This window comes from Diadema antillarum, unplaced genomic scaffold (assembly GCF_040938485.1).
Source record: "Diadema antillarum isolate AM-2024a unplaced genomic scaffold, OU_Dant_1.0 seq00000368_RagTag, whole genome shotgun sequence".
Taxonomy (NCBI): domain Eukaryota; kingdom Metazoa; phylum Echinodermata; class Echinoidea; order Diadematoida; family Diadematidae; genus Diadema; species Diadema antillarum.
In genome coordinates, this window is record NW_027271369.1 from 3,859,577 (window position 1) to 3,877,509 (window position 17,933).

Sequence of the window (17,933 nt, forward strand, 5' to 3'; positions counted from 1 at the left end):
ATAATTTTGAGACCTGTATTTTTACTTTGACGAACCGAGAATTCATTACAATTGTGTACGTTGTAACGTGAGTGCACTGTATCCACCATCAGTATCATTATTATTGAACTCGTTTGTGTATATGAGATGAGAGACAATAAGAAAGAGAGAAACGTTTCACAAATCATCTTCCCCGCCAGGTTGATACAAGTTTATTGACATTTCCAGGCTCACTTTTCAATGCATTATATTAGATATATCCATCATTAAACCCTGGGGAGGAGGTTGTGCTCTCACAGGTCACGGCAGCGGGGATTGGAAAGACGGTTTCGTTCGCATCCAATCAGGCGCGGGCGTGAAAAGTGACAGCACAAGCTTCTCGTGGAAAAGTCACGATGGTGTATTTTTTCTGACTTTTTTTTTTTTTTTTTTCAAGAGAATACGTTGATCTTTCTTACAATAATATTAATAAAATAATAACATACAGGGCACCCTTCACCTTACAAAAAAAAAAAAAAAATTACACAAGATGAGTAGTTCAATGAATTTTAAACACATCATTACATACATTTCTATTCCTACTATGATTTCAACTTGCGCAAGAACATAATTCGCATCAAGAAGCAGAAAAATGAACATAATGACAGAAAATTGATTGTTAAATAAAAAAAAGTGAAAATAAAGTCAAGTATATCACAACATGAAGTCGTCAACATTTTGCTAAACAAAAATGTGTAAATAATGACCACAATAACAGTACCAATAAGACTTACGATTTCAAAATCAAACAAAAAAATCACCAGGCTTCTGTTGATCATGGTTAAATCTGCAAAAGACATGAATATTTTAACAAAACTTAATTTCAACTGTCAACTCACTCTGAATCCGTTAACTACTAGTAGCTTAATCCATACATTCATCCAGCAGTGTTTGATGCCCTGAACGGATAAAAAGAGGGGGTTTATTTCACGTCAAGATTGCGAACCTCATTCGCTCTCCTCTCGCGGCAAGACTGCTGGAAGGGGACAAGACTTTCTTTGCGACAAACTGCGAGTCGGCGTCTCGCGTTGCACCTCCAAGCGTTGCAATTCACAAGCAAGAGCGGCAACCATTTCCCCGAGGCCAACACTGCCTCCATTGTCTGTACATTTCATCTCGTTATCTCACTGAAGTTTTAAAGCATGGCAGTTTTCCATAGAGGAATACCATCACGTACGATTTTGTGCCTTATGGATGACATTTTCACGGGCCACAGCTCTCGTTCTGAAGAAAAACTACCTAATCACAGATATCTACAACAAAATTTTTTCTTCTCTCTCAACATTTTTTTTTTTAACGGAAACAAACATACACAATCTGAATGTACACACACAAAGTGGAAAGTTGTATCAAGAACATCCAATCCAAACAGGAAAAAAAAAATAGGGAACAGTAAGAAAACAAAATGGGGTGAAAAGTACAATCTTACTGGACACCAAGGCAGCATTTTTGCACTTGAAAGAATAGGGCATAGCTCTTTTGTGATTTTAATCGGAGGTTGAATATTTAGGTGGCGAGGGTGGGATAGTTGCAGGAATGATGAATTATCCAGATCTTCAGACTATTATCGTCTGAATCACAGCACAGACATGGATGGGTGTGCTACAAGGACTACTGCCACACCTAGGAGGCTGAAGTCTAAAATGCTGATTTTTTTTTCCTTTAAGTATGGCGACTTGGTGTCTAACTTCTCAGGATATCATAGTAAATTCGAGCCAGAGACCCTGTACAGAGACATGATTACCAGAAACCTACAGGCAGGGATGAACGCTTGTAGCACAGTGTGAAAAAGAGTTTGTAAAATGCTTAAAATATAAGTTATCAACAATTAACTACATGTACTATCAAACATACAAAAAGTTTGGAAAAAAAAACAAAAAACTTGATGACAAAAAAAGAAATAAAATACCATTCGGAAGCACCAATTCATACAAGAAAAAATGCAAATCAGATTTAGTTAGTCAAGACTTGCATAGAATATATAAACATGCCTTTGCATATATCACACTAAATACAAAACAAGGAAAAAATATGCTACAAAATGACTGTTCGCGGGTTAACTGACACTCAATCACCTGCAACCAAAATACATACACATGGTGGTTTTCGATTCTGCACCCTTCAATTTTGAATCAAAGAAGTGCCGAATCAAAATATGAGACACAGAAAACTTGTCAACACTGTGCAAACTCATCAACCACTGAACTAAAAAAAAATAAAAAGGTAGTCATAGGAAGCCAGTTGTCATGATATGAAACACAATTGTTGCTATGCACATACACTGCCCGAAGTCGTGTCTCACAGACAGAACACTAGAAACTAGAGTAATGCTATGGACAAAGTTTTCTTCTTTTCATTCTAAAAAAAAGTCTTACTGGCGATTACATCTACTGAATAGGCGAATAGAGAAGTGCAACAAAATATAGAATCCCTCTTCCACTCGATAAAAATACATCCTCATTTGCTCTGTATTTAAAAAAGGCATATAAATATATATATATGCAAATATTAAAATTGCTTTAATATCATAATCACATACACATGTTAACCTTTGATCTACTCCTCGCAAAAAAAAATTCTTAGAGGTTTTCTGTCCCGTGTGCTTTCAGTCAGTAAGACAACGTCAGATACATTGACGCAGCCAGCGGCTAGCTAGGTGACTCTATTCTACATTGCACTAGAAATGAACTACTTCTATGCAGGTGGATGGTTTTTAGGTGGAAATAGAGGAATATTATAATTTAAAAGACAGTTCTTCCCTGTTACCACACATGAATATAAAAATGCTTCTTTTAAAAAAGACCTAACACTACTTGGTTATTGGTTGATAATCAGCTACAAAAAAAAAAGAGAAGATAATTACAATTTCTAATCATATTTTACAAAATGAGCACCTTGTGAAATACACACGATTCTTTTTTTTTTAATAAAAAAAGAGAAAAAAATAATTAGCTCCATCAACCTCTTTTCATTTCGGAGAACCAAAATTATTAAGGTTGTATCACTAGCGACAACTTCATGTAAATAGGTGACAGGAAACAATCATATCATAGCATAGACAAAAATATAAATTACATAGAACTATTAAAGGGCAATGTGTTCGTAATGTCTGGTCTGGGCAGTCGCAAACTTCGCTTGGATGTATCTCCCTTTCTCGATCTATGCAGAAACTGGAGTGGACCTTCCAGGCACGTTGCGTTCTGCGTTGCCTCCAGAAGTTTCGCAGCATTTGTGAGTCATTCATCAATGACAGGTATAATGAAACAAATTGAGTAAAAAAAAAAATCAACCTCATTTCACGAATTGTTTATCAACATAATGATTGGTTTTTGCCCTGTTAACTCTTCTCTAAAATTATTAACATTCCTCTTTCAATAATTACATCCAGGATGAAGCCGAAGCTCCCCTTCATTAGACTTCTGTGTTGTCGTCAAAGTGGCCGTTTGCAACGACCTTGGCGGCGCCGTTGACGACCATCACGGGCTGCGCCTTCTTCTGCCGGCGCTGCCGCAATACGACGCCGATGATAAGCACGATAATGAGTATACCCACGATGCCGCCGACGATCATGCCGATGTAGACGACGCTGTTGGAGTTCTTGCCGATGTCGCTGGTGCCCGGGAAGGACTCGATCTCATTGCTCTTCAGGGACAGCTGGACGCGCTGCATGTTGGTGCCCTCGCCTTCGCCCAGATTGAAGTTGGCCTGTCGGCGCTGTCGTCCCGACCTGGACATGTCAGCAATGGCGTGGTGCTCAACGTCTCGTCGGCCGATGCCGGAGCTATCGGCAGACCTCATGGAATAGATGGAGTGAAGGTACCATGTGCGGCCATAGTCAACCTAGAGGGCAGTTGGCATTTGGAGAGAAAAAAGAGCATTCGTTATTTTGAATTCAACTCAGTGATCTGCTACAGATGTTACTGACATATTTTTTAGTTGGCATTTGGGGAAAAGTGGCATTTGTTATTTTGAATTCAACTGTGTGATCTGCTACAGATATTACTGACATATTTTTGAGGTGGCATTTGGAGAAAAATATTTGTCATTTTGAATTCAGCCATGTGATCTGTGCCGAATGTTACTCACATATTTTTGAGGTGGCATTTGGAGAAAAGTAGCATTTGTTATTTTGAATTCAACCATGTGACCTGCTACAGATGTTACTGACAAATGTTTGACTTATCAATGACATTGCTATACAAGACTGAGAGTTTCCTTGGTTCTATCTTCTAAACCTCAGTTAATGGTGTTAGGATCCCTGTCAGTAAAAATCTCCTGTTTTATTGAAGAGACATAACTTGTGACCGTCAAACATTCAGGTGGGAAAATGTACAGAAGAGAATCACTTTTGACACAGCGGGCTATAAAATGAAATATCCAGTATCAATGGGGGCTGATCAATGCTAGCGATGTAACTACAGAATCTTCAAGTCTGTAAACCTCACTTTAAGCGAAAAGTTTGCCCGACAGTAAAACCATTAGAGTTTTATAAAATGTGTGCGAGATATTTTGGCAGAGATGCAACCAACATGTCTGTCAAAAGCGAATAACATCTTAGTACACCTTCTCTTCATGTTAGAATATTGCACAAACGACTGACTAGCCACTGGAATCACAAGAGGTGGCACTTAATCCACTAGGCTGCTGATGATGCAGCAATTTGGGGGTCAGTAATACTTTAGTATCAAGGCAAAAAAAGAGGCAGGACAATATAAATAAGATATCACTCCAACATGAAGGGAGATACTCACGCCAAAGAGGGGGTCGCTGGACATGCGGAATCCATCAGCACCCGGCTGCTGGACGAGCTGCAGATCATTGGGGTAGTCGATGGCCAGAGTGGCATTGAATGGGACGCCGTTGAACTCCCTCGTGATGGTGTCTGGTGCTCCACGATCCTGCAAGACCACCCCACAAATACAAGAAATAATGAGATGCATTCATGCCATGGATGTTTAACAGTTTTCATCGCTGATGGTGTCAGAGTCCACGCTGTAGTTTTGAAGCCTACATCTAAGCTCTGATAGCACAGAAATATCATTTGAGTGAGACACTAAATCCATAAATACTTTTCCACTATACCTGACAATATTGTATACAGTAAGTGAATGTCACAGACTTATCCCTCTTTGAGGAGCTGGCATCCTATCTAAGAGGGTATTACGTATGCTCTTTGTCACTCAGTGTCACAAAGGGGGTTTTAGGGCACAGTCTGGTGGACCATTGTAGTTTTCCAACAGTCTCCAAATTTAAAACTTTGCAACTTATTCACAATCCAATCCACAAATAGCTTAAAAATTCCAGAATATATGTATAGGCTTTGGAGGACAAAACATTCCTAGCGAAATAATGTCTACGAGCTCGAAAGAGGCGGTCAAGAACATACCAGGATCTTGAAGGCGTAGAGGAGGTTAGGCGTGTCGGCAACGCATCCGTACTCGTTGTTGGCCGGGTTGTACTTGGGGATGTATCCGTCACGGCCGGTGCAGAGGAAGACCTTCTGGATGTCCAGGTTGAAGCCAGAGCCGAGGTTCTGGACGGGGTCCACGTGGATGCGGCCAAAGATGGTATCGCCTGGGAACAAACGGGAACAGGATGACGATCGATCGAGGGATGATCAACAAATGTGAGGATTGTCTGTCCTCTTATGAGAAAACAGAAATGCACTATGAGCACTGATTGTCTAACTTTTATGAGGGCAGAAAGCAAAATTCTGACAAAGTTCTGTGAGTTTGATGGCTACATTGGTGGTGTTGAGGACCAGGAAGTAAGACTCAATGAGTGCACATATGGGACAATGTTGTGGAGTGTTTCTGACCTTCTTCACAAATCTGATATCAATGTGATAAATGGCTCTTCAGGCAACTTATGGGAGAGAAGGGGGAAACAGGGGAAGATTAAACAAACAAACATGCATGTAATCATCATGCATACATGTGAGTTTCTTTTTGTTTTCCTGTTGTTGTTTTTTCGCTACATCAAGTACATGCATACACAGTGAGTTTGTAGCAATAAATAAAAAGTTGGCCTACCAGGGTTGTAGGCAACATCACTGCCCTCGCCAAAGCCCATGGATCCGTCGGAGAGGTAGATGGCTTCCTTGCCAACCAGGACGAACTCAGTGTTGAGGCTGTACTCCTCAGGCACTGGGTCGCTCACCTGCAGAATTATGGGGAGGAGCACAAAGGGTCAAAGGTCAGGGCATCCCAAAAAGGCTGGTATTTCTCTTGTCTTACTCTTTTTTGTCTATTTATATTCTGTTTTTGTGATTCTATTTTTCGCTCACAATTCAGTCAAGTGCAGCGTACATGTAATTGTGACTCGACCGAGGATTGAATGACTGCAACTTTAATATCCAGTTATTGCTACAAAGTACATGCCGGAATATACAAAATTTTATTCCAGCTTTTTTCCCCCTGTGATCTTATGCTTAAATTTACTTGGTAAGTTTGTTGTCTCACAGGTCAAAATGCCCAAATCTTGATTGATTTGCTCGGAGTGCAGCCAACGATCAGTACTGGGACATCTATCAATGCATCATACTAAAACAAGACGGCGCCCTCACCTGCTGGAACCTGATGGGCAGCTCGAAGTTGATGGGGTCGGCGGGGTTGCAGACCGGTGGGTTGCTGTAGACGGTGTTGGGGAGGGTGGTACAGGGGATCAGCTGGATGTTGTAGGTACCACTGTAGTCAGACACCTGCACAAAAGAAACAATGAGTTAGGATGGTGAAAGAGTCCCCATCTTATATAAGAGAGATTACTCTAGAGAGTTAACTAACAAAAAAACTCACCACTTTGTAATGGTTCCAATTATTGTTTGGTCCTGATGTTAGGAGCAGTGCAAAGGTTTTTTTTTTTTTCATTGTCTGAGTAATAAACTGTCTTTTATGGCACACAGCCTTGCAAGCAAATGATCAGTAATAATGCCATATTACAACAGAGATTGTATTGCAAATTGGGGGAAATGCATGAAAACTGCACATAACGCAAAAAGAAAAAATACACTTTTATCACCATTAAAAGGCAACAAACAGGCCATAAAAAACAGGCAAATAAAACAGGCTATCAAGGCTTTCGAGAAAATTTAGAATATAGAGTTGTTTGTTTAATCTAGTGTAACTTCAGAAATCTCCTTGGGTACATATATGCTGGTGCAAAACAAAACAAATAAACAAAGAAAGGAAATTGGCATCACATACACTTTGCCTTTGATGCTATTGGCAACTTTTTTTTTCTCTCATCAACAAAAACTCTTTGAAGTGATGAAGGACACTCACCGAGAGATCAGACACAAACTGCCAAAGCTGCTCTGGCTGGGCGTACGTCGGCTCCGTTCTCTGCAGCGCCAGGGAGTAGGTGATGCCTGGGTGGTCCTGAGAGTTCACGTTGGAGACGAGGTCGGTAGCTGCGAGGGACAGACAGTGGAATCAATTGAGTTTAATCAGAGGTAGTAGAGTGAGATAGGAATAATATCGAGGAGTCACACACAAAACACATCCAAACTTTTGAAAACTTTGTTGAAGTCCCGATGTTCCCATGCTTCAGTATGGGAGGCAGTTAGCATATGTATAATCTTCTTTTCCTCCTGAGTTACACATAGGAGTCCTTTTTGACAAAAACGACCCCTAGAGTCTGGGCCAGGGGTCACTGGAGTGCATGCAAATCTGATACTCACACTCATGAGACTGGACGAAGAGACCGTTGAAGAGGGCCTCGGTCCTGAAGTTGACTACCAGGCGTCCTTCCTCGTTGATCCTCATGCTCGTCGGGTACAGGTTGCCTGCAGAATAAGGACAAGGAGGTAATGAGAATAAACCAGCATCGCTCAACAAGAACTCGTATCACGTCGACCACATCATTATCACAAAATGTAAACATGAGCTCATACTCTCTGCTTCCACAATCAAAACTGTGACCTTGTCCCCTCCGCTGTTCCTAGAACTTAACCCTTATGAACACTGGACAGAGTTTTTGACATTATAAAGAAAGTCTTTATATAACTTCTAGATTCTGCATCATTATGTCCCTTTTAGAGGGATGACAAAAGCTTACTGAGAAACAACAAGCACCGGCGATAGTGTCAACCTGCAAATCTACCTAATCTATCTAAATTTGGAGGACAAAACCCGCCATCTGAATTGCTGCCATCTACTTACCCTGCAGGGACTGCGTTCCGCTGGTGACCTGGGACCCGATGCCATTCTGCCAGAGGATGGAGGTGTCGTAGACGAAGGTGAGCTGCAGGGTGGACTGCTGGTCAAAGTGTTTCCAGCCGCCGGTGGCGACGGGGGAGTGGAAGACGAAGGAGACGTAGAGCGGGATCCTCAGGCTGACGTAGGACTGGACCAGATCCAGGACCTGGAGAGGAGATCAAGGCACACACCATCATCATGAGTGATCATCATCATCATCATCATCATCTTCATCATCATCATCATCATCATCATCACCATCACCAATTATCTCCACTCTTGTCACCATCATTATCACCATATCTCTTTCATCATCATCATCATCATCATGTCACCATCATTATAATCAACATCACTATCAATATTACCTCTTGAATTTCAGTTGAATAGTATAATCTGTTAACTGTTCATTTGATATGCTAATCTTAGTGATTTCTAACGATGTATTGGATGGCTACCTGCAATGCTGAACAAGCAAATACATAAATTCTGGCTGATATTGTGAGTTTTGGACTCAGACTACGGTTACTCTCAGAGATTGAATACCAGAGTGCTTCTGCATTCAGGTAAAATTGAATGGCTTATACCAAGGAACATAATAATGTTCACCTATTTTTTCATGTAACCATCCACGGCTCATTCTGTCAAAAGTTGGTTTGAGCACATTATGTCTATCTTGGAGTTACCGCATCGCTACTTTGCACGTTTCTAAGAGATGCTTTGAAATCAACTTTTGCAGGTTCTATCTGACAGGACAGGAAAGAGGAATCCAGACTGACCTGTCCATCGGTGCCAACGATACCACCACACTGGTCGAGGAGCTCGGACATGTCGTAGTAGGCGTTGAACTCCCAGAGGCAGGCCTCGAGGTTCAGGTTGCGGTAGAAGCGGAGCGTCTCCTCGCCGCGGAGCTCGGGCGAGAACTGGTAGGCGTAGGTGTCGCCGACCACGTTGGGGTTCTTGGTCTCTTCGGTGATGAAGCCGTAGTCGGTCTGGATCTCGTTGAAGTCCAGCAGGTTGGAGCAGCGGTGGGTGCCCACTCGGTATCCGTCCTTGCTCAGGGCCAGCTCAAAGTTGGAAAGTTGGCGAGTGGAGATGATGGGCAGCATACCATCTGCGGAAAGACAAAATTGATGTAACGGTGTAAGGACAAGAATACAAAACGGGCATTTGCTATTTGCTCAAATCCACAATGTATTCATTGGGCTAATTCTTCACTTGGGGATAGCTTTCTTCATGGGTTGAGTACATAGCACATGTATGTCTGTGAGGTTTACTTGATTATTGATCACTTGAAACTTGAAAGCACTGAATTAACAGTCTCTATAAAGCACTGTAGTAAAATAACACAAATTACTTGTATACAAATATGGATAATTTTTACTATGTAGCTGTTGAAACATTTCTCCATGGATGTAGTCCAGGTAAATTTCTGTTCTTATAGTATGATGTCTACAAAGAAGGAGAGGTCACTTACCGACATGGGGCATGGTGACGGTCAGGCGGACCTTGTTGGGATAGTCGGGGTCGGCGGGTCCGGTGTAGCGGAGTCGGGCGGTGAAGGGTTCAGCGCCGATGGCATCGGCCACCCGCGGCATGCACATACCCTCCGTGGTGCTGACAACGATCGGTGGGCTGGGGTGCTCGCGGCCGGCATCGCCATCGTTGCTGACGGCACGGGCCACGCACTGGATGCGGGAGCCGGGCCCAAAGTAGACACTGTCCAGTGCAATCTGTAGTGGTTTTGAGTTGAAGTTGGAAGCAGTTTTCAGCAAAGTGGCAGACGATTTTTGGAAGTGAGGGGTAACATAGGAAATGTAGAATAATTTTTTAGGTTGGGAACACTCACAAGATCTCATAGTGCTTCACATCCAACTCTCTTTAAATGTTATATGTGTGCTTCCACTTCAGATGCATTTTAAAACCAATTTTACTGTGTTTCAAATCTATTCTGACAACAAATCCCTTTATTTTGATACAGGTAACTCTCTCACATCGCAAGTACTCACACGGACCCAAATTTTGAATGTAATCCATGCAATCCATCTCAAACCTTAGCCAGTTACACAATACTATGGGTAATCTAAAGAAAAAAAAAATACTACTGAGACCTGTCACCATGGCAACAGATACTCACGCTCTTGGTGCTGCTGAAGAAGGTGTCACTGTCGGTCTGCTTGAGGGGTGAGGTCACTCCGGAGCTGGAGGTGGGGGCAGAGACCATCCATCTGAACTGCGTGAGGGTGTCGTTCAGACCCTCGGACTCGCAGATCGGACCGGTGGTGGCATAGTCGGGGTATTTGGGGTTGCATGGCTGTGTGGATCAATAAAAAGAGATTCACTGTTAGAACGAAGCACTTGAGACTGAAAACAGGAAACATAGAAAATGTAGAACAGATCCAAATTGCTGAAAGGTCAGAAACATTAACCACAAACAGCTATAAAATCCAGGGCAATGTTGATCTTAATGATAGCAGTGCAACACCAGTATTGGAACTGGATATTGCTTATCAAATTTTCTGTTGAGGATACTTCAGAAAATGAAACGATGCATACACATAAAGCCACATGATCTTGTCAGTACAAATGACTTTGAGATTTGATCTATTTTTACAAAATTATCACATTGAACTGTATACACTAGCATTATCTGTTTCCTTCCCTTGGCACATGTACAAGGCGACTTCTATCAGGCGTGACTTCGGCTCCGACGCAGACTGAACAGGGGCGGATCCAGGAATTCTGTAAAGGGGGGGCGTAACTATTATTTTTGTTGCCACTTCCGGGTTTCATTTCATTTTTTTCTTTTTATTTCTTTTGTTTCTAACGATAAATAAAGGGGGGGGGGCATGCGCCTCTTGCGCCCCCCTCTGGATCCGCCACTGCTGAACTACACCATGACTGGGGTACGAGGTTGGGGGGGGGGGGTTTATGGGTCACTGAGCTGCTAATAAAAGGATCGTCACTTACAGACACACAGATGACTGGGTATCCACGGGGTGGGTTGGTCTGGGCGTTGTCGATGTTGTCGTAGTCGAGGAGGGAGACGACCATGGGGGCGGAGGGGAAGGTGACGCCCGAGGCCTGTCCCTCTTGCTCGATGTAGATGATGGCATGGTTCATCTGCAAAGGGCGGGGCGGAGGAGGAGGAGAAGAGAAAATGAATACCGCATTCATCAATAATCTGCAAACAGTCTAGGCATCTACCAACAGCTGAGGATGCCCTTAAGTTGCACTTAATTCCATACCCAGACAAGTCTTGAATACAGGTGACTAATCAAATATAAAAAGGTCACAATCAAAAACAACATATCAGGCCATATGTGTGCCCAGTATGTTTTGATTCAATCAATAGCTACTAAAAGCTCCTCTGCTTATTTGGGCAAACTCTGAGAATAGAAGGCCATTAGTAACAAACAAAAAAAATCTGTGTTTTTTTTTTTTGTTCTTTTCTTAGCTCTGCAAACAATGTGAAGGGCTAACAGAACTAACAGCTCTTTCAGAAAGGGAGATAGCAAGGACAGTAAAAAGGAGGACAAAGGCAAAAAGCTTGCAAGATTTCAACATTCAATCAACTTGAAGGTCCATGTATAAACATCTGGAAGAGCTTCAAAAATAACTATTTTCCTTCACTGTCTGGCCAATGCAATGATTAACGGACTGCTTTGAATAAAAAAGAATCGAGCTTTGAAGGTTGAAATGCGAAGGGGGCATGAGCTACTACGTTATGTGACCCAGTACTAACATGAATATCAATTATGTTTCCTAGGCTGTAACAATAAAAAAAAAAAAAAGATGTGGAAATTGAGAATACTGAGTGCAATTACTGTATGCTCAAAAGTACATGTTCCTTTTGATATGAGGGAAACTTCAAATTTTCCTTTTTGAACATGTTTGAATAACCTTACAGCTTGGCAGAGAGAATAAAAGAATAAATAGATAAATAAAAATTGGCATGTAATACAGAGTTAACCCCTTCCCCTAACCTGGATTTTGAAATCTCACAGACATTTCAGACAGGGCTTCCTACATGTAGGTTGAATGCAGGTGATGGCTTTATTACTCAACAAATATCAAGATTACTAAAGCTACAGTTCGATGGTCAATTACAGAAGTAATATACACCTTCTGCAGCTTACATCTCGTATTACTCAAAGATTATCACTTCGACATCTCATGCTGACTGTCTTGTCTAACACCCTTTATCCACACCTTTGACTGACCCTTTAAAATGAGGACAAAAAACAGAATTATGCCAGGCCATGATCACGTGCCCCCTAATCCCATCACATGAAGAACAGCTGTGTGCAAACTATTTTGAGCTTGTAACATTGATTACTTCGGATCTGCCTGCCTCTATAATATCTCAAACTGGGTCTTCACAATTGACTCTAATGCTGAAACTCCAGCCAACATCCGGCCACCCTGCAGAAACAAAGAGCTCTCCTACAAATAGGAAGTGATATCCTAGAAGTGAAAATGTTAGGACACCCCCATCCCTCCCCTCCCATTCCCCCTTGCCCCCCTCCCCTTCCCCCTTGCCCCACCCCCCCCCCCCCTTCCACACATGTTCGGGGATTGATGTTCCCTCCCAATAAGTATTGTCTGCTGTGAGCTCATCAAAGACATCACACAGCACGTGACCAAAATTCCATGGTTTGGCACGACAGTTGTGTAATACAGCTGCTGTCTCGTAGAATTTAGGATCACCCTACAGAATGTCTCACCACCCTACCCTCTCACCCCAAATCTCCCTTTCATCCTACTTTTGACCACATTATCTCCTTTTGCTGAAAGGTACAGGTGCTGTAATTCCCTTCCCTCCTTCTGATCAAATGAATAAGCCTTCATTATAGGTAGACTGAAATGAACATTAGGTTGCTACAGTGTTATAACACTGAACATTCCCATGTGTACATGTACGTGTATGTATGTGTTATCATGTGTGTATTGGTCAGTGTGTACGTATGTATGCATCTATATCTATATATTTGTCTATTCATATACATTGTATCTATATATGTTATATAGACAGACAGACAGATAAACAGGTACACTGTATATAGATAGATTTGTACATACATACATAAATACATACAGAGAGAGAGAAAAGATGGAGAAAGAGAGAAAAAATACAAGGAATAATAGCTATAATAATAGATATAGCACAGAATAGGTTGAAATGCACAGGGTTGTGGTCACTCGTTTGTTGCCACGGTAATCCGTAGACTTACCTGGACATCAGCGATCATCATCTGGTCGGGGGTGATGTGGAGGGTGAAGGCCTCTCGCATCTCGTTCCTGTCTTCGTCAGGGAGGATCTCGATCTCGACGATGCGCTCGGTGACATTGAAGCCAAACTCCAGCACTGCAGTGACAAACAAGAAGGACGTAACACAAGGGTTAATATATTACCAGTCTACATTCTTCACTCAATCACATAATAGCAAATTCTAGCCAATTCCAGCAAATCAAATACTCAAAAGATGACAGAAATAGTCAAGACGTTTGTCCCTACTTTGACAAATGAAAATCACAATATTATTTCAAGAGCTGCAATGATAGTCTAAAGAAAGTGTATATTAAACCGATATATGACCTGAATTTACTAAGTAACCTATTCTTTCCTGTGGATATTTACGACATTTTGTCCTCTTCCAGGTCAAATTGTCACGGGTAAATATAAATCTTGGGTTCTTTCTGGTTACTTGTACCACCCCTATTTCCCTTCTTACTACAAACACTCGTCCAAGTTCACCACAGCGGGAGCACTTTGGTCGTTTTAATGGTGGAGAGCTCATAAATCATGCCTTTCATGTCATAGTTTTTTTTCCTAACTCTTCAATAGAAAAGTTATTGACTGCATCAAGAACAAAGTCAAACATACAAATATGCATTTGGCCCAAAGAACTAACGATAAATTCCATATATCACCTGCAGGCATAAAGGTCACTTTGACCTTTAACTTGCCGGGGCAAAGTCTAAACTAAAAGATATATTTCACAGCTCCTCATAGCTCCCACTCCCCTCTCCCCCCCCCCCAAAAAAAAAGAAATAAAAAGGGAGAAGTGCACAAAGAAACAGCTTGACTGTAAATGGGGAGAATAGACATACACTGATGCAACATCTGAGCTCTTGTTGTGCTGGAGTTAACAGAGAGACTGGTAAGAGCCCCGTATCATATTGGAGCTTTTGGGGGGCAAACAGTCAAATCCGTTGAACAGGGCCTAACATTTCTAAAACAGAGCTCTTTGTGAAATTGCGGAGTCTGACGGGAGGGGAGGGATTTGGGTGGGGGGATTAGGGCTCGACAATGGAAGAGAAGGGGTCGCAAGAGACTCAGCTGTGTGGTGAATCTCGTCACTTGGTGTCACGTTGACAAGGGACTTGAGTGCGTGTTTACAAAGTATGCCAACTCCAACGACCTACGGATGGATGGATGGATGGATGGATGGATGGATGAAAGTTTGCGCAGGAACCAACACGACAAATCCAAATGTGCTTCATTTCTTATCAGGGGATTAAAATAGGCTTGCTCGATCACAAGTGTTGTATGTCTGCAGCTCTGCTTCTCAAAGTAAAGCCTAGCGATATATATTTTAAACTAAGGATGTTTTTCATGGTTCAGAAAGAGAGAGAGTCTAATTATTTTCTAAGTATGTCCACAAACTTATGCTCTCCAACCTTGCATCTATTGACTTGTCTTCATAGAATAAATCTCTTTCGTGGGATCCCTCACTTATATCTCTTTTCATACGAACACATATGTTTATGTTTTTAGCAGGATTTTAGTAAAGGTCTACCTGACGTGCAGGGCATTAGATTTTTCATCAAGTGAGTGTGTGTGTGTGTGGGGGGGGGGGCGTCCCAAATGTGACATGGGGTAGTTTCACACATTCTAAAAAGAGTAGTCAGCCCAAGGAGAATAAAAGAAAGTGTCTATGACCCTCTTGACAGATTAGATCAAAGGTCAAGTGCAAGGTGTTGAAATAAAGAGAAGAGAAAATCCCTTATAAGACCTGACGTCACTTTGATACTGACACCTATGGATTATGAAGAAAAACAACAACAAAATCGATTTGTTGTGTTTTAGAAATGCAGCATGTACCGGAAGTTGGCAATTTTTTGTATACACAGCATTGAAATGTTACTTCCTCAAAAGATTTTTTTTTGCACCCAATCTTCGACCAAAAACTGTGTTATCACTTTCTTTCTCTCTTGAAGCTGCAACATCTACATCCATGCCCCCAAAATTATCTGAAGCTCGTAAAATATGATGAGAGAAGCGCTTTTGATTTCAAACAAACTGGCGACTCTTTAATTTGATAGTATGCATAAATAACTCCTTCACAGTTCCTGAGTTTTATGTGCTAGTGCCGTCACCTCTACCGCTCAAATGACCACTTCCCCAATCTGAACCTCCTCCCCTCTCCCCCATGCCAGGATAAAAACTTGGAAGGCAAAACTTCCAGGAAGGATTAGGAATCGAAACTTGCGGGGAAAAATAACTCGACAGATGATTTATGGTGAAGACCCCATCTACGGATCACGGCTCACATGGTTTAGTTCTATTATTTTCCCTTGTCACTTACGAAAGCTGAGGATGGACAGATTGCAGAAGTCTGGACTCGAGGCAAAATATTCGCTTGATGCAGGGATGGGACTAACAACTAGACCAGACCCTGTATAATTCATTTTTCCTGAAGTCAAACACTATTTCATTAATCTCAACACTACAAGTCCCTTCATTTGTACTGGGAGGGCAACCAGCATGTACTGATCCAGCATGTTCTGATATTTCTCCCTTTTTATTTTCATTTTTTTGTTCCCAGTGTATATAGATCATAAAAGACAGCAGTATGGCTTAATGAAATAGTCTCACACAATATTTTCACCATAACCAAAATTATACAAAAATATAACAATCCAAAAAATGAACTACTTTCTTACTTAAAAATGTATTTAAATAGGAAAGTTATTGGTGTTGTTAAAATACTTTTTAAGGTCTGATTGGTAGGGTATGATAAAGTTTGATGCTTGTCACATTACTCTATAGTGTTTCAACTCCCTGATGCCACAGGGGAATTATGTTTCCTCTCCGCCATATTCTTCTACGGCAAATAACCGTGTCAGGCCTCTAACGGGCGTGCTGACGGAAGTCATAAACTCTCCTAACCCGGTCAGGTCTGCAGGAATGGCCACTGTGATTCGATCAATTTGCATCGCGCCGGCAGCCGCGGCCGGCAAACCGAACCAACGGACCGTGCAGCCAGCACCAATGATTTCGTCGTCAAAAAATCTGGGTCTGTTTTTCCGCTCTTGGCCCACGTGGTGACGGATCCTATTATTCTCTTTTTTTTCTTTCACCCCCTTCTTCTGGCCCTCTCGTCACGGTCGATTTCAAGCACAGGAAACGTTCAGTCGGGCAAGTTAAATGCCGGCGGTTGAGAAAGGAAAACATCATCAATTTGCTTTTTATTAGAAGGGAAATGTAATCTGATTCTAATCTCCTTCTCCCCATCCCCCCCTTGAACAATTGTCATGAGCAAAGATTTGAACTGGACACAAATATTTTGACTCGCATGATTTTACTGATAGCAGTCATGGACGCAGAGGACTAACAGACAAGTTGGTCCATGCTGCCGGGAATACTGGTTGGATAGGGTTGCAAGCTTTCTGTTATAAAAGATTCAGGCACTACAGGGAGGGAACGGACATTCTGGCAAACTTTGGATATCGTAGCAGCAGACATTTCCCTAAAACATATTTTAATAACTATTTTTTTTTCATAATTTTTTTTCAGCATACCCATTCTATTTTTATCCTCTACACAGCCTAAATAAAACATTTTACTCAAATATGCACGAAAGGACGTTTAGCCCATTTAAACTTCACTATGAATATTCTCCATGTGAAAAGCTGCACAATTTGCCACCTTCACTGTCCAGTACAGCTCAGTCTTTATTGTTGGGGTTGTGACTTCAAGTGACCTTGGGGGGAGGGCGGGGAGTGATATGTTGCTGATTGAGAGATATGATTATTACAGCTACCCAACAATCTACCGGTATTACCTTGAACTAAATATTGGAGGACGTTCTACTGGAGCAATCTTTTTTTTTCCCTCTATCCATCTGGGTCTAATTATATTTTCTCCTTTTTATTATGCCAAAATAAGGAGAGGTTTTGTTGGGATAATAGGCGTTTGTAGCCAGCAGACCATGAATGCCTCTAGAGGACAAGGTAATGAAAGACATAGCTGTGTGTGTGTGTGAGTGTGTGTGTGTGTGTGTGTGTGTGTGTGTGTGTGTGTGTGTGTGTGTGTGTGTGTGTGTGTAACAATCACTCCTGCTTTATCATTGGGGGGAAAAGGATGCCCTACGACATAAACCAAGACAAGACATTCATGTGTGTGCGTTTCTGCTACTCTTGAAGATTTGAACCACCGCGCCGCCTTGCCTCGCCTTCCCTTGCCGCGAGCCCTTCATGACCGAATCCCTACCCATCCCCTGCTAATCTTTCAAGGCATTCTCATCCATTAGTCACATTTGCCTGCACACTGGAATTTTCTCCCTCATTTGGTTTCCTTTCTCTAGTCCTCTAAATCTTGGATAAATGTTGTCATTAATTATGTCAGCTTTGAAACTAATGTACCATTCCAATCTGTGGGAGGCAGGATACATAAAAGAAATCTATACCAAAGATTTTCTGCCCGATTACTTC

General features: G+C 41.8%; 1 protein-coding gene across 1 annotated transcript in view; it reads right to left on the reverse strand.

Moving 5' to 3' along the window:
- Nucleotides 1-1,838: 1,838 nt before the first annotated feature.
- The window catches only part of LOC139731340 (extracellular matrix protein 3-like), a 52,945-nt gene continuing 36,850 nt past the window's right edge, over nucleotides 1,839-17,933 (reverse strand). The window contains exons 10-22 of the mRNA XM_071642231.1: nucleotides 13,448-13,581; nucleotides 11,184-11,336; nucleotides 10,351-10,527; nucleotides 9,691-9,946; nucleotides 8,993-9,327; nucleotides 8,178-8,379; nucleotides 7,697-7,801; nucleotides 7,299-7,426; nucleotides 6,584-6,718; nucleotides 6,051-6,177; nucleotides 5,405-5,592; nucleotides 4,770-4,916; nucleotides 1,839-3,858 (exon numbers count right to left, since the gene is read on the reverse strand). Of these exons, the coding sequence (XP_071498332.1) occupies nucleotides 3,430-3,858; nucleotides 4,770-4,916; nucleotides 5,405-5,592; nucleotides 6,051-6,177; nucleotides 6,584-6,718; nucleotides 7,299-7,426; nucleotides 7,697-7,801; nucleotides 8,178-8,379; nucleotides 8,993-9,327; nucleotides 9,691-9,946; nucleotides 10,351-10,527; nucleotides 11,184-11,336; nucleotides 13,448-13,581 (2,516 nt within the window). The 3' untranslated portion in view covers nucleotides 1,839-3,429. The remainder of the gene's footprint in view (nucleotides 3,859-4,769; nucleotides 4,917-5,404; nucleotides 5,593-6,050; nucleotides 6,178-6,583; nucleotides 6,719-7,298; nucleotides 7,427-7,696; nucleotides 7,802-8,177; nucleotides 8,380-8,992; nucleotides 9,328-9,690; nucleotides 9,947-10,350; nucleotides 10,528-11,183; nucleotides 11,337-13,447; nucleotides 13,582-17,933) is intronic.